Source organism: Vidua chalybeata, chromosome 19 (genome assembly GCF_026979565.1).
Source record: "Vidua chalybeata isolate OUT-0048 chromosome 19, bVidCha1 merged haplotype, whole genome shotgun sequence".
Classification (NCBI taxonomy): domain Eukaryota; kingdom Metazoa; phylum Chordata; class Aves; order Passeriformes; family Viduidae; genus Vidua; species Vidua chalybeata.
Window position 1 is genome coordinate 5401418 of NC_071548.1, and position 14395 is coordinate 5415812.

Consider the following 14395-nt stretch of genomic DNA (forward strand, 5'->3'; position numbering starts at 1 on the left):
CATAATCACGGGGCTTTCCATTTGTGTCCAGCAGCTAGCTCAAGCTGTTTCCCAGCCAGAAAAGCACTAGCACAGCTCTACCCCAAGCTGGCTGTTTCTGGTTGTGCAGGTGACAAGTGAATGAGTCCATTTATGTGGAGGTGCAGGATGGCTGTTGGAAGGAAGTGCTGTGCCCATTTTTTTTTGTAGAACAGTCAGCTCTGTGCTGTAGCAGTGAATGGTCAGGGAGCATTGTTAAAGGAAAAGACCTCTCTGTTTTCACCTTGTGCAGAGATTGACAGTGATTTTAGAGGGTTATTTCCTTCCCTCCTTCCCAACATGAATATGGAAAACTAGGTTGAGTGTGTCATTCCTCAAGAGGCAAGAGTTATTAGATACGAGTTGCTGGGAGCCTACCCTTGGAAAAAATGCTATTTAAGATATTCCAGAATGGGCACAAAAAATCCCAGAGATACTCAGTAGACAGAGGCTGAAAATTCTGTGGCCCTCAGCTATTTTATCTCTGTGCCAAATAAAAGAAGCATGAACAGTCACTTGTCAGTCCTGTTTTAACTCTGCCACTGTGGATTGTTCCAGCAGAGTGTCAACAGTGGTGACTGGAGCTGTGACCTTCCACAGGGTCCTCCAACTTCATCAGTGTTGCCATTTTCTGGGTCAGAGCACATGGGTTTGGTGAAGGTCAGGTGGGTTTGACACGTTCTAGAGACAGGCTGAACTGTAGCGGTCTAGAAAATCTGGGGAGTATATCAGCAGAAAATGGATTGTATTTCTTACTCTTAAGTGCGATTTGCATTTGGTTTTATTTCTTAAAAATAATGTTTATTGATAGGAGGCATCACATTCCCGGCGGGAACGCAGGCGTCTCTCTAGTGCATCCTCCAGTGGACAGTGGACTCCAACTCCTGACTGGGTAAAGACATATGGATGGAGGAAATAAATAATGAAAAAGAGTCGTGGCAGAAATGCCTCATACTCTCTGCCCCTTCCCTGCCATCAGAGGCTTTCCCAGAGCAGCATTTCCTCATAGGCACTTGAGGTCAAAGCTCCAGAAGTTTAATTTACTGACATGTGAAAAGAAATATTTTATTTACTTTGGTTAAGGTATTTATTTACCATTGGTTTCAAACCAATGCCCCACTGATCTTATTGGGTGCCTCATAATTCTAGTGCTCCAGGATTTATTGTATTGCTCCTGTGAACTCAGTCCACTCACCATCTTTGTGATTACTGTATACTTAATTTGTTGCAGAGATTGTGGAGACAGCTGTAAAAACCTGCTAATGCAGTGTACTGATTTTCCTGCTATTTCCCTACCTACAGGTGATGTCTTGGAAGTCAAAGCTTCCCCTGCAGACAATCATGCGGCTCTTACAGGTGCTGGTCCCTCAGGTGGAGAAGATCTGCATTGACAAGTAAGGAGATTTTTGGAACGGAAGGGCTGTGTGGTGTTTAAGGAGGTTGGCAGAGTTTGAATTTGGAGGCCCTCTAAAGGAAACCTTGTAAAGTTTAATTGAAAGCATCCTGGGCTCAGCAGAGTTTTTACTTTACTTGCCAAACATCTTGTTTGTCTGATCCGTTCTCCACTCTATTTACAAAGGAGGGGGGGTGTGTTCTCCTGGGCCATGGCTTAGTATCTGTGTTTGTTTAGGCTGGTCCTTCCTGCTGCAGCAGTTTTGGAGGTGTCTGTGGGACATACTAAGGATGTTCCTGGTCTGTATCTTGGCAGGGGTCTCACGGATGAGTCGGAGATCCTCAAGTTCCTGCAGCATGGCACCTTGGTGGGGCTGCTGCCAGTGCCTCACCCCATCCTCATCCGCAAGTACCAGGCAAACTCGGGCACTGCCATGTGGTTCCGCACCTACATGTGGGGAGTTATTTATTTGAGGTAAACCAGCTGGGTGCAGCCTGGCTTGGTCTTTTCCAGACTTTTGGGAAGCCTGCAGAGAGAATTGCATGCACTCAGCCAGCCCTGGGTTGTCTCATATTTACAGGATAGAAAGATGTTGTTCCCTTGGAAGAGACTGGGGTGTATCAGCTGCTCCAAAACTTTGAGTGGATGACATGAAGGAGGTTGTTCTGAGAGTGCTGCTTGTTTGGGAACAGGCAGCAGCAGGGAATAGAAAAGCTGCCCAGAGGGTCTGGTGCAGAGATTTTATGCGAAGCTCTGGCTTTGTGGGATGTTGTAGATACTGTCATCCCTGTAGGGTGCATTGTCTCTCAGCCAGTGATTTCCTTTTATGCAAAGCTGAAGGCACGCTGTGCAGCCAGTTCCTGTAATCATGGCTGTGAGATTTGAATTCTATGTAACTGGCCACAGGGAGTAAAGTGGCTCTTGTCTTTCTCTCTCAGGAATGTGGATCCCCCGATCTGGTATGACACAGATGTTAAGCTGTTTGAAATTCAACGGGTCTGAAGAGAGCACTTACCTCTACTGAGAGAAATACACTGGATCTAAGGACTGTGACGTGCTGCTTCATCACAGCTATTCCTGCATTTCACATCCAGCTGAGAGACCAAAAGGACAATCACTTCATTTACCTCCCTGTCATTTAAAGCTTTAATTGGGACCTGCTTGGACATCCCTCCCCCAGCTCACTTCTCTTCCCTCACCCTTCACCACAAACCTTGAGTTAAAGATATCTAAGGGATTGTCCATTGTTGTGGTTGCACTAGAAATCAGACTGTTCTTAGCTCCTCTGTTACTCTTTTGCTTCTGGATGTGGTTTGGAAACCAATCTGACCCTGTCTTTGTCCTAGTTAGAGTCAGCATTTAATTGAAAAAGACTAGCTGTAAATTGGATGGAAAGGGAGAAGCTGCTATTCCTGCAGGAGATAGGGTTTGGAAACTGCAGTTACTTCCAAGTAGCTCCATAAAGTTTCCAGGGCATCCCTTCTGGCTGCAGGTGTCTCCCTGGTGTCTCAGTTGCATATAGGGAAGTCTTTCCCACCTAAATGAAAGGAGAAGATGCTGAAGAAAAACTTTGTGTCTCATTTCTGAATCTCTCTAGTCCTTTCCTGGAAAGCTGCTTGAGAAGTTTCATTGGTGTGGCTCAGAAGCTTTTCCTTGGCTTCCAGGCCCAGCAGCCTGTCCTTCATGGTGGACTGTTGCAAAGGAGCCTGTCTTACTTTTAAAGGTCTTCTTTAATCCATGTGAGCACACAGGGAGGAAGGGACTGGCTCAGTGAGAGCAAGGAGAAGAGACCTGACTTAAACTCTTTTAAGTCTTCTCCCACTGGCTGAAAGGACACCGTCACCTGGGTTTGAAAGGAACCATATCCTTCCATCTTTGCCTGGCAGGCTGATGCAATGCAGGCAGCAGAAGGGTCTTTTGCACACTATTGTTAAGGCAAGGGTTTGAGGGAGGCACTCAGGGAAGTTGTAAGAGGAATTTGGAAGTTGTAGGAGGAGAAGCATCTCCATGTCAGTAGGGAGTGGAGAGTGCTGAGGCAAAGTTTAATTCTTCAGGGCATTTTGCTTATTGACCAAGTTATTGGATCTTGAATGTATTGGGTCCCAAGCACATGTAAATTTTGGGAAGCCACAATGGAAATTGGTGGGAGATCCGCTGTTGCTGGCTTGGTTCAGCATCGTGAGATTACACATTGGTGAGTGGAGACATCCTGGGGTTTGAGTCAAATTTTATGTTCTTCTGGGAGGGGCTGCTGTCTTAGACCCACGTGGTCTTTAGGCAATGAAATGTGAGGGGTCCTGTCATGAACTGAGACCTTTCCATCAAAGCATAATCCTTGGTGCTCTTTTATTCAGGCTCTTGGGAGGATTGCTGGCCGTGAGCTGTTTGCCACAGATAAGACCCACTGGCATCACTGCATGGAAAGAGGTCTGTCACATTAAGTACAGGGACAGTGTGACACACACTGCTGGCCTAAGCTTTGCAGCTGCAGTGGTAACAGTATGACCATTCTCTCCCAGAGACCTGCTCCAGTGTGCTGCTGGCTTCCACTGGTCTGTAGTCTGGTGGTTTCCTCCTCTGGGCACTGAAAAAGATGGAGTCCCAGGCCAGTAGAAAGTGAAATAAAATTGAAATGATTTTCTGAAGGATAAGAAATATGTGAAATAGAGAGAGGTTATTCCCCCACCTGCCTCCCATCTCCAACCCACTTTGCCACCCAGCACTACTCCCATCCTGACCGCGCCTCTGTTCAGGTGTAAACAGGGTGAGGGCTCTGTTTCACTTGGAGAATCTCATGTACAAGAATGTGATTTGGTGGGGCCAGACTCTAATTGTATGGCACTCGCACCTCACAGCTGGAACGGGGCCTCCCGTGTCCCACGTGCTTTGCCTCTTCCCTCCCATGGATCTGCTGATTCTCATGATCTCTTCCGTCCTCTCTTTTCTGCTTTGTTTCTTTGTGAGTTCCTCTGGAAGCCTTTTTGTTTGTTTCTTGGTGTTTGGAGTCTGATCCTTGTTCTGTGGAAATCAACTTGCACTGTAAACTCTTTGCTTACTTACGGACAGAAAGATAAAGATTAACTGAAATATGCACTTGGGTACTTTTTTTTTTCCCTTCCGCAGAGGGAAGCTTATAATCTTGTTTGTCTTATGTTGAGGTGATTTGTTCCACTAGGGGACCGTGGGCTGGCTTCCTCTGCAGTGGTAATTTTTTTTATAATCAAAAATGGAAGATTTGACTCTGGGAAATGAGCCTGAATTGTGTGGGTTTGGCTGTTTCTGTGTTCATAGCATCATCAAAGATCAAACAGGATCAAGTCTCCTGATTAGTGAACCATGTGCTAAAACCTTTGTGCAGTTGAGACCTGTAAAACAGGCACCCTGGCCCTGGGGGTTGTTAGGAAAGGACATGGAGGGCCTTGATGGTTTATCTGATCTGTGGTGGCTGTAGGTGAGAGTTGGAGCTGGTGGGCTTCATTCCTGTCCATGCTGGTCATATCTTCAGTCATGTATTCAGTGTTCATTCCAAAGTAACCTGCTCTGTGAAAGCTCAGTAACTTAAACCAGTGTTTTATCCATTAAACTGGATAAAATCCAAGTCATGGTTTGCCCACGAAGTGCCATCTTTCCTTGTCCCCAGGCTGTCAATCACTACAAAGAAGGTTTGAGGTCAGACCTTAGCATGTATGTCCTGTGGATCCCATGGTACAAACACTGACATGAGAATAATAATTAACTTTATCAGAGCCTAATTTATCCAGCTGTTATTTTTCATGACATGTTTCTGTTGACATGGGCCCAAATACAAACACTTACTGGGCAAAGTTCATGCTCATGCAATCAGTCTCACTTAAGAGTTTTACAGAAAGGTGCTATCACTGCCTGAATGCTGAATCCTCACTGTTACTCTCTTGGGAGAGTTTGCTTTACTAGGCAATCCCAAAAAAAAACCCATAAATAGGCTCTAATCTTAAACCCACACTGATCCTGGGATTCATTTACAAAGGAACAGAAGCACTAATGAGAATGCCTTTTGTGCCATGCTTGGGTAAGGATCATGACAGATTTTGATTGATTATACAGCAGGCCTGCTCTTAAATCTCATAGAATCTCAGAATGATTTGAGTTGGAAGGAACCATAAAGCTCATCTGCTGTGGGCAGGAATTCCCTCCTCTAGGGCAAGTTGCTCAGAGCCCCATACAACCTCCACAAGAGTGATGTAAGTATGTTGACCTTGAGCCCACTGAGTGCAGAGCAGGCCCAGAGATTTCACAAGACACACATGAAAATTCAATCTCTTTATTTCCGTTCATCAGGCTCTGGATTTGGGACCCATAGTCACAAGCCCCTTGCTCTCCCACGTGCTTTCAAAGCAGGCATCCCTATGGAACACATCCTAATGGGTCTTTGATCGGGCACCTCACTGCAGCCGCCTTCTTTTGTGCATGGTGACCTCGAGAAAGGTTTGTGGATGTGCAAAGCAGCAGCAAGGGCCAACATGTTGGGGTGAGGAGAAATTCACAGCAGAAGTGGTAGTGGCTTGCTCTTGAACTAGCCCTGTATGCAAGGATGGGACCTTGGCTAGTCCACACCAGTGATAACATCATCCGTGGTGAGTTAAGATCACCCACAGTGCTTCCCTAGTGATTCCCACTTGAGGCTCTGGGAGTGCCTGTAGGAAGAAGTAGTGTTTATTCTCAGTAAGGCAAGGTTATGTTATAGCTTTTATTTTTTGATTGCTTTTGATTTTCTGAATTGGTGCAGGCCAGTCTTCATTGCTTTTGCTGAAGGATGCCCTTGCATTCTTTTATTGGGAAGATCTCAATAAGAGTCATTAAAGTCCCATTTGCTGCCAAACAGCATCCACTGCCAGACTGCTGACTGCATGTGTGATTCCTGAGAGCAGTGAGAGTTTGTTTATGGGCTTTGAGTCTATTCTCTATGGTGGAAAATGATAATATGAAAGAACCTCTTCTGAAATTCATGGTGATGTTGTACAAGAAGTCTAAGCAGAAGCTGGAGAGAAAAAATCTTAGAAGTTTCCACGTGTGTATCTACTGCTTAGTGTGTCTTTGTTCAGCATCACTAATTCTCCCCAGCCCCTGGGGTGGAGGTCCAGCTTGGCTCAGGCTGTCACGTAGACCTCCAGGAGCCCCCCGACTGAGTGCATGCGGTAAAACACACCCAAGGGGAGTCCGAAGTTCACGATCACAAACCAGGTGGAGTAGCCATAAAATGACCTTTCCATTCCATTCTCGAAGATGGGGTGAGCCCCAAATGTGGGCATGACCCATAGCTGGAGAGATGTGAGGGAAAGAAACGTTAAGTCAGAGGATGACAAACTGTCCCCTACTTGCACCCTAATCTCAGCACTGGCTCAAGAGTTCTAGGAATATTTCAGGACTACCACAGTAGTCTCCTTGCCAGGGAGGAGAAGGAAAATCCCATAGTTACGCTGTTGACTCCTTGCTGTAAATCAAATCCTTTTGAAACCCTGGAAACGTAAAGACAGTCCCATTCATTGTTTCCCTGGGCAATGGGTTTTCACTGGATTAAGGCTGCGGAACTGATTCAAGATCCCAGACCACAGTGTACTTTACTGGGTGAGATTCGAGCCTGGAGACTCATGTTTACAGAGACTTAATGCTGGTGCCTCATATTTTCTTTCACATTTCTCATGAAACACCCTTAATGAGCCTAGTGGGTTTTTTTTCAGAGGCTAAAATCTTGGCAAGTAAGGATTTATTAACTGTCTCCTTCCTGCACCCATGAAACACAGTAATACTTTAAGGGTAAAAGAGAGACTTTCTGATTATGAGGGTGGGGTATTAACAGCAAAACCAGTCTTGACTTGCCTCACCATTTGAAACTTGGTGGGCAAAGGTTTTTTGTCTGGAATACAAGAGAAAGACAAAGAGGTTATGTCTGTGTCACGGGTCACCGTGGCTCAGCTGGAGCTGTGACGGAGCAGAGAGCACAATACTTACTATGATGTTGCACAAAACCAAGAAGAATGAGATCTCCCTCAATACTCTTCTCTTCCAGCTCAGGTGAGAGTAGGTATGGATGTAGGACAGGGAAGCTTTCCGGATCTCCTGTCCCAGCTCCAGCACGCTCACTCGTCTCTGGCTGTAGGCTTCACGATTCTGCTCTTCTTTAGTGTCTTCCTCCTTGCCAGAAGGTGTCTGGCTGTGCTCCTGTTTGCTGCTCAGTGTGGTCTCCTCTTCCCCAGGCAGCTCTACAGCCACCGTGTGCTGCCCGGAGTGTCCAGCATGTCTGGCCTCAGCTGCTGCTACAATACGCCGCCGGTGGAGCCCATCGATGACGAAGACATTTTGGGTGATGTTCTGAAAGATGAGGAGGACAGAATAGGACAGGGCAAGGCTGTTCAGCAGGTCCCTGGGATCAGTGGCCACCAGAGCCACAATGGAGAAGTAGGACATGCCAATTTGGCCAAGGGCTGCCCCCATCAGCAGGACCACATCCAGGCTGCGGGTTGGGTTCTTCAGTGTGTCCAGCTCCTTTTTTTCTAAGGCGTGAATGATTGTCCCAATCACGGCACCCACACTCATCAGGGGCAGGAGCACAATGTAGTAGGAATAATAGATCACAAAGACCTGGCGACTGGGGACCAAGCTAGTGGCCTGAATCTGGTACATCATGAAGACACAAGTCCCGATGATTACAGCACTGGTTCCCAGCAGTGGCCCAAAGACCACCCCCTGGAGCTTGAATTTGGGCTTGGTGTTTGGGATGTGGTCGTGGCTGATGCGTCTCCCCACGTTCTTCCACATGACGTAGAGCACGGAGCAGCAGACCAGGCAGTACTCAGTGTTGAAGGGGTAGAGCAGGATGTAGCCCTTCTGGAAGACTTTGCAGATGGTCGTGTTTGGGCATGTGCACAAGGTAGTCTCATTGCCTGGAGCATGAGAAGAGGAAGGTGACAGGAGGGAGATGACCTGGATGTCACGGCTGTCTTTGGGAGTTTCATGTGTGCAGGCACAACATGTGTGTCTATGCCTCAGAAACAGGGATCAGAAGGAAGTTAAATGGCTACTGCTCAGTCCTAAAGGATATGAGGATTCAGAATAACACAGCTTAGCTAATGTATTTTCCTACCTATGGTCAACACCATAGGTGCTGGGTGAGAGACTCCTCTTCCTTCACAACAAAGCCTTCTCTGTTTCTCCCTCTGGAATATTAGATTTCCCTTTGTTCCTCTATATCCTCAGAAAGAAGACCACAGCAATTACATTAGCCTCTTCTAGTCTGGCAATCTTGTGCTTGCAGTTAATAGGGAAAAGTGAGCAAAAATTTAATTTATGGTGTGCTTTTCCTTTCCTAGCCCTCAGTTTCAAGGTTTCATAGCAGATCCCCTCCCTCCAGGTGAAGATCTCCCCTTGCAGATCATTTCCTTGAGACAACTTCCAATAATAGGGAAGTTGTAGCATTTGGGGGAACTGGAGATATCTGAATCACTGAGACCCAGAGGCTCCCCAGAGAAGTGCACCAGCACCAAGCCTGACAGAGCTCAGGAGGCATTTGGACAATACTCTGGGGCACATGGTGGACTACTTGGGGATGATCTTGTACATGGCCACGATTTGGACTTACTGATCTTTAATGGGTCCCTTCCAACTCAGTATATTCTGTGGTTGTGTGAAATGTTTCCCTAGAAGTCACCTGTGTCAGCCTAACACCAATGTGGATGTGAAGGAGGAGCCTTGCCTGCGAATCGCCGCTCCACCTCACGCAGCTGAGACTCGATCTCCATGTGCAGGGTGTCGTTGGTCACAGCCAGGAGCCAGAGAAGAAGGTTGGTGGCTATGGTGACCATCAGCCCACACCTGGGAGGAGACATAGGACTTGTACAATGTTTGGAGATGGTTCACAGCCAGTGTGTCCTTCCCCTCTTGCTGGCCCATGCAGAGATTTGAGCACACATGGGGTGTTTGTGCCTGCTCTGCCTGAGGCCTGTGGGGTGCGGCTCTGCATAAAAACACCTGAGCATATTCCCACTTGCCATTTACAAAGGAGCAGGGTGGGCAGTGCCTGGTGAAACTGGCCTAAGCTAAGACATCTCCCAGTAATAGGAATGGGGAGACCACGGGGAGACCACCTTCCCCCATCCTCCAGTCTGTGAGCTGGTCCCTGAGACAGGCAGCAGGAAGACTTTGGGGGAGACCACCCTCCCCCATCCTCCAGTCTGTGAGCTGGTCCCTAAGACAGGCAGCAGGAAGACTTTTGGGAGGAAGGAATAAGCTTAGGAGCATTCCAAGGCACAAAGGAAAACTGAAGGGAGCTAGTGAGCCCAGTTTGGAGGAGGGGGAATGGGTCTGAACAATGCATAGTTTGGTTCTTGTATCACCCAAAATGTAGGATCTATGTAGGATCAGATGAGCACATTTCTAGCAGGAATCATAATGGACATCACAGGCAGAAAGGAAAAGTTTCTTTAGAGCAGTAGAAGGCATTTTTTGTCCTCATTTTATACCTAGTGAAGTTGTGCTGGACTTGAATGCAGTCCTTAGAGTGATGCCACAGAAAGTAAGCCTGCAAGTGGAGAACAATAACACTGTGAACAGAGTGAAGTTGACAGCTGGCTGCACACATGGTGGAAAGGAACAGGTGGACAAGAAGGTACAGGTCCAAGCAGGAGCAAACCTGCCTCTGTGCAAAGGTGCAGGGACATGTGTGCACCTGCACCCCAGTGCTGAGGCAGGTGCTGGCATCCTTGGGTAAGGGCAGCATTTATGTGTGACTGCACTGAATGCACATCGTGGAGCTCCGTGTTCCTCTGTCCTGTTCATGTGGGTATTTGCTGCTGAGGTGGGAATTAGTTTACTTTCCAAATATGGCTTTGGGTCTGTAAAGAAGAAGGCTGATGTTGAATAACAAGGTGAAAATGGTGTGAGATATCTTTGTGTGCAAAGGATTTTGTTGGGCGGATGGATTAGCAGATACAAAGAGGGGCTGAGGCTCAGACTGGTGCAAAGACATCTCTGGCAAAATGTGAAATTTCCTCTCCTCTCTCCTTACTTTGCTTCAAAGCAAATTCCTCTGGATCCTATGGTATATCAGGTATTTCTAGGGTAATTTTTGAATCTTTCTCCCTTGTCTCTCAATGTGGCACACAGGGAGTGCAGGTAGCATTTGAAGTAATGTGTGATGCTTAAATGCTTTCAATGCTCAGGAGAATGGCCCGTGTTCCTTCACTTTCCCCCGTCTCCCAGCTTTCCCCAGCCCTGGGGCTCCCAGGAATGGGACAGAGAGCATAAACAAGCTTACAGAAGGGTAATGTGCAGTACCTGGGTGCAAATAAAAAGGATTCCAATGCTGGGGAACACAATTTCCACCTTGGATTTGCAGTGGACGAGGATTGTGCTGTAGCCAATCTGAAACACATTCAGGAGGATGCTGCAACTGCCAAACAGCAGGACTGACCCTGCACAAAGAGCAAAGGATCAGTAAATAAACACAGACATGTCTGTGGAGCATCTGAGCTTGACTGGGTATAGGAGGCCTTGTGCTTCTTGGATTTGTGTGGAGCTGGCAGTCTTTCTCCTGGAATTCTCATGATTTTAGGAGAAGAGGACAAAGGAGAACCTTATTCCTGAACCTGTTTGTGTGCTTTGACTGGTTAAAGATGTTAAGTAAAAGGTATTTTCTTGTGCTTGGATACAAGGTGGGGATGGGGTTTTTGGGCTTTTCTGTACAATCTGGAATGACTGGGGTAAGTTAATGGTGGGACATGCTTTCTGCCTTGTGGAGGAAACCTGAGATGACCACAGGTCTTCTAAGGCTTGTAGCAGCCCCATCTGCAGGAGTTGGGACCCTTTGATTGTTTCTCCCTTTTCCCTTGGACATATCTTTGCAGCTTTAGGTACTCAAGTACCTTGCAGCTTCCTTCAATTGATTCTCCATCTTAGTTAACAATAGTGCCTAATTAAAAACTCCATGATAGACTAGAGGCAGGGCTACTGAGAGAAGGGTGATTTCTCAAAGTGGGGCAAATACTGAAGGGAAAATCTCCCAGGAAAGCCTGGGTGTCACTGGGATGTGACTCAGTGGGTAAGAATCCTTCCCTGGCAACAAGGCTGCGGTGATGTTAAATGAGGATGATGGTGACATAGGGCCACTGGTGCTCTTGGAGGATAAACACAGTGATTCTCCTCTCACTTTTCAAAGTGCTCCTGCCTAAAACCTTTCCTATGGTTTTCCACAGTGCTCAGTTGCTGTCCTGGAAAGGGGTTATGCCTGGATTTCTCTTTGTGAAGGGACCAAGAGTGAAGTTTGACTGGAGGCTGAAGGGAAGCTGAGTTTCAGGCTTTCCTGGCTGCTCTGCTTCCACTCTGTGGCACCCACTGTGCCTGTCAGCCTGACAGGAACTGGGAGATTCCCAATGCCCTAACTGCATATCCTATGGCTTCTAGCTCCTCTAGTAACAGGGGAAGAATTTCTTTGCATTCCAAGTCTTTGGAAGAAGGCATGTGAGAAGAAATAAAAGCAGAATTTACCCCTAATCCAGATGGCTCCGGCGTGGGAGTCTCGGTAGAGCACCGCATGTGGCTGCTGGCTGGTGCCCAACAGGTAGTAAATAATCCAGAAGAGGCACAAGACCTTGAGGATGGAGAGTAGGATCCAGACGTCTGCCAGAGTGATGGCCACCTTGTTGAAGATCATGCTGCTGATGAAGGCGCTGCCCAGAAACATCACATTCATGGCCAGCAGCCCTGAGAAGAGCTGCCCGGCCTTCTGAGCTTGCCGGTCCCTCTGCTGCACCGAAGAGCAGTGACGGTACAGCCAGAACTTCTCATAGTGGATCTTGGTGGTGTCTGTTGGGGCTGAGGCTGACCTGCTCTTGCAGTGATGGCAGGGCCTGAAGACTTTCTTGTCAGACATGGCTCAACTACTTGGGAATCACTGCATTAAAAAGAGGGGAGGTTGAAAAGGGGGGATGTGCTGAGATGGGAGGTTTTGTGCTCTGCTGTGAAGGTCACTTGTGTGGTGACCTCCCTTCCTTGCTTTGCAGCTTCTCCTTTCTTCTCCAGAAGTTGGATGAAGGGGAAAAGAAGATTGGTTTTTAGCCCAGGTTAGGCATTAAAATTTCCCAGTGGACAGAATCATTGCAGGGCACTGGGGAAAAGCCCTTCTGCCAAAACCTGTCCAGAGACACAGGATTAAAGTGGGTGTTTGATATCTCTGCCCTGCCCTACCAGTACCAGGAGCTGTTGGGACCAGAGGTGCTCAAACCGTTCCCACCCTCACCTTTCACAGCTCCTCCAGCCCTGGGTTCAGGTTTTCTTCTTTCCCTTTGTTGCCATAAGGATTAGGTGGAAATGAAGAGCAAGCTTAGACCTGCTGTGAAATTCAGAGCTGTTTGATTTTCAGTTAATGGGTCCAACCTCTTCCTTTTGTTTTTGGGCTCTGAGAGCTACAGGTTCCTTGAATGGTCACACAAATTGTGGCAGAGTTGGAGAGAATAAACAAAGGGTCTGTAAAGCTTGGAATAAGCCGTTGGGAGGAGATCCAAACTCCCACCCAGGTGGGCTGAGACTGGGAAACAATTAGTACCTGTTTTTATTTCTTTTTCCTCTTGTAGCACAAGGCTGTGAAGACACTGACACAGAGGAGCTGGAGGGATTGGCCCAGGTAGGCACTCAGAGTCTGGGAGCTTTTCTATCCATCTTTTGGTAAAATCTTGGTAGGACTGTATTGCTATTGGAAGGGAAATCTTACATAAAGCAATCAGGCAATATCAGCCTCTCTATAGATTTGGTACATGGAAAGATGCTTTCATTCCAGGGCGTGGTTCTGATTATAGTGAAGGGTGGTTGGAGTGAAACAAAAGCTCCCTGAGATGTGTTTGAGAGAGGGGGAAACCTTAAACATTCTGTGATAGGTAGTCTTGGGGAGAAATTGTTTGAGGAGGGATTGAAATTTAGTGTTTCCCTTTTCTTCTGCATGTGCACAGAGGTGCACTATCTGCCCTTGCCCCTGGGACTCTGAGGTGAGCTGATCCCTTGGGTTTTGTGGCTGGCAGCAGGGATTCAGCATTTTTCTCTAAGTTGGTGAGTTTAAAGGGTCCATTAGGAGAGGATGGACCTCTCCATGGAAGGAGAAGATTAATTTGTGTGTTCCAGGATGAACCCCCAAGCCCTAAGATCCTTGGCACTTGTCTTGGTAGAGATTGATCCTAAAATCTTCCCCATTTTTCTCCAAAATTCTCCTAATTTGGTAGCAAAGGGGCAAACTCCCTCGTCTCTTCTAGGGCCATAACTCTCTGGTCCAAAGGGAGCTTAGAGGCTATAAAATCAGCAGGAAGCCCATTCAGGCTGCACCAGGAGGTACCCAAGTGCCCAGACAGGACTGCACACAAAGGGACCCAAGCCCTTGACCCCATAGCTGTGCTGTGGGGAGCAGTCAAATGCAGCCCTTACCTGCCTGCTGCCTGAGGAGCCGACACAGCCTTGGATGCAGCCGATCTCAAATGGGTGGCTGGAATGCCACCAGGATGCACGGGAGACCTCCAACAGCCCAAAGTGCAGACAGGAACCGTCAGGGCTGCTCCTCACTAAATGCAGCCTCTGCTCCCAGCCCATTGATTTATTTTCTTTCCACCTTGTTTACTTTGTGTCTATTATTGTCATTACATTAATTACTCAGTGGGAAGCTCTCAGATCTGCCACAGGCAGCCAATGGCGAACAACTCCTTTATGCACCTGCTGGCTTGCCTCACACCAACAGGCTCGGCGCAGGATGTGCCAACTGGTAAAACCACAAATGGTGGTGACTAATTTGTGCCATGGCTCAGGCAGGTGTAGAGCTAATCACCTGGCACAGGCTTGTGCAGGGAGTGCTTACCCACACTGCCTTGGCCAAAATCCACTTGAGTTCCCCACTCCCTTGTTTTTAGGTAGCTCCTAAGATTTTTTTTCTCACATGTACCATTTCTTTTTGCTTTTATCCAGGGCACAAGTCTT

General features: G+C 47.4%; 2 protein-coding genes across 3 annotated transcripts in view; one reads left to right on the top strand and one right to left on the bottom strand.

Moving 5' to 3' along the window:
- HID1 (HID1 domain containing) overlaps positions 1–4502 on the top strand; it is a 28516-nt gene extending 24014 nt beyond the window's left edge. For both annotated transcript variants that reach the window (XM_053960484.1, XM_053960485.1), the window contains exons 16-19: positions 830–910; positions 1321–1412; positions 1727–1885; positions 2350–4502. In XM_053960484.1, the coding sequence (XP_053816459.1) occupies positions 830–910; positions 1321–1412; positions 1727–1885; positions 2350–2413 (396 nt within the window). In that variant the 3' untranslated portion in view covers positions 2414–4502. The remainder of the gene's footprint in view (positions 1–829; positions 911–1320; positions 1413–1726; positions 1886–2349) is intronic.
- Positions 4503–6537: 2035 nt separating this feature from the next.
- On the bottom strand, positions 6538–12314 carry OTOP3 (otopetrin 3). Its single transcript, XM_053960493.1, has 6 exons — positions 11930–12314; positions 10721–10857; positions 9907–9965; positions 9141–9259; positions 7400–8331; positions 6538–6708 (listed from the first exon to the last, which is right to left on the bottom strand). Exons 1-6 carry the CDS (start codon positions 12312–12314, stop codon positions 6538–6540), a joined length of 1803 nt encoding a protein of 600 aa, XP_053816468.1.
- Between the last annotated feature and the right edge of the window lie 2081 nt (positions 12315–14395).

What these genes read in the sequence shown, in the direction of transcription:
- OTOP3 (XM_053960493.1), bottom strand. Translation starts at nt 12,314, where the DNA reads ATGTCTGACAAGAAAGTCTTCAGGCCCTGCCATCACTGCAAGAGCAGG. An exon ending in TCCTTTTTATTTGCACCCAG is followed by an intron (nt 9,966 to 10,720) that starts GTACTGCACATT and finishes CTCCACTTGCAG; the next exon opens with GCTTACTTTCTGTGGCATCA. An exon ending in TGGTTTTGTGCAACATCATA is followed by an intron (nt 6,709 to 7,399) that starts GTAAGTATTGTG and finishes ACATCTCTCCAG; the next exon opens with CTATGGGTCATGCCCACATT.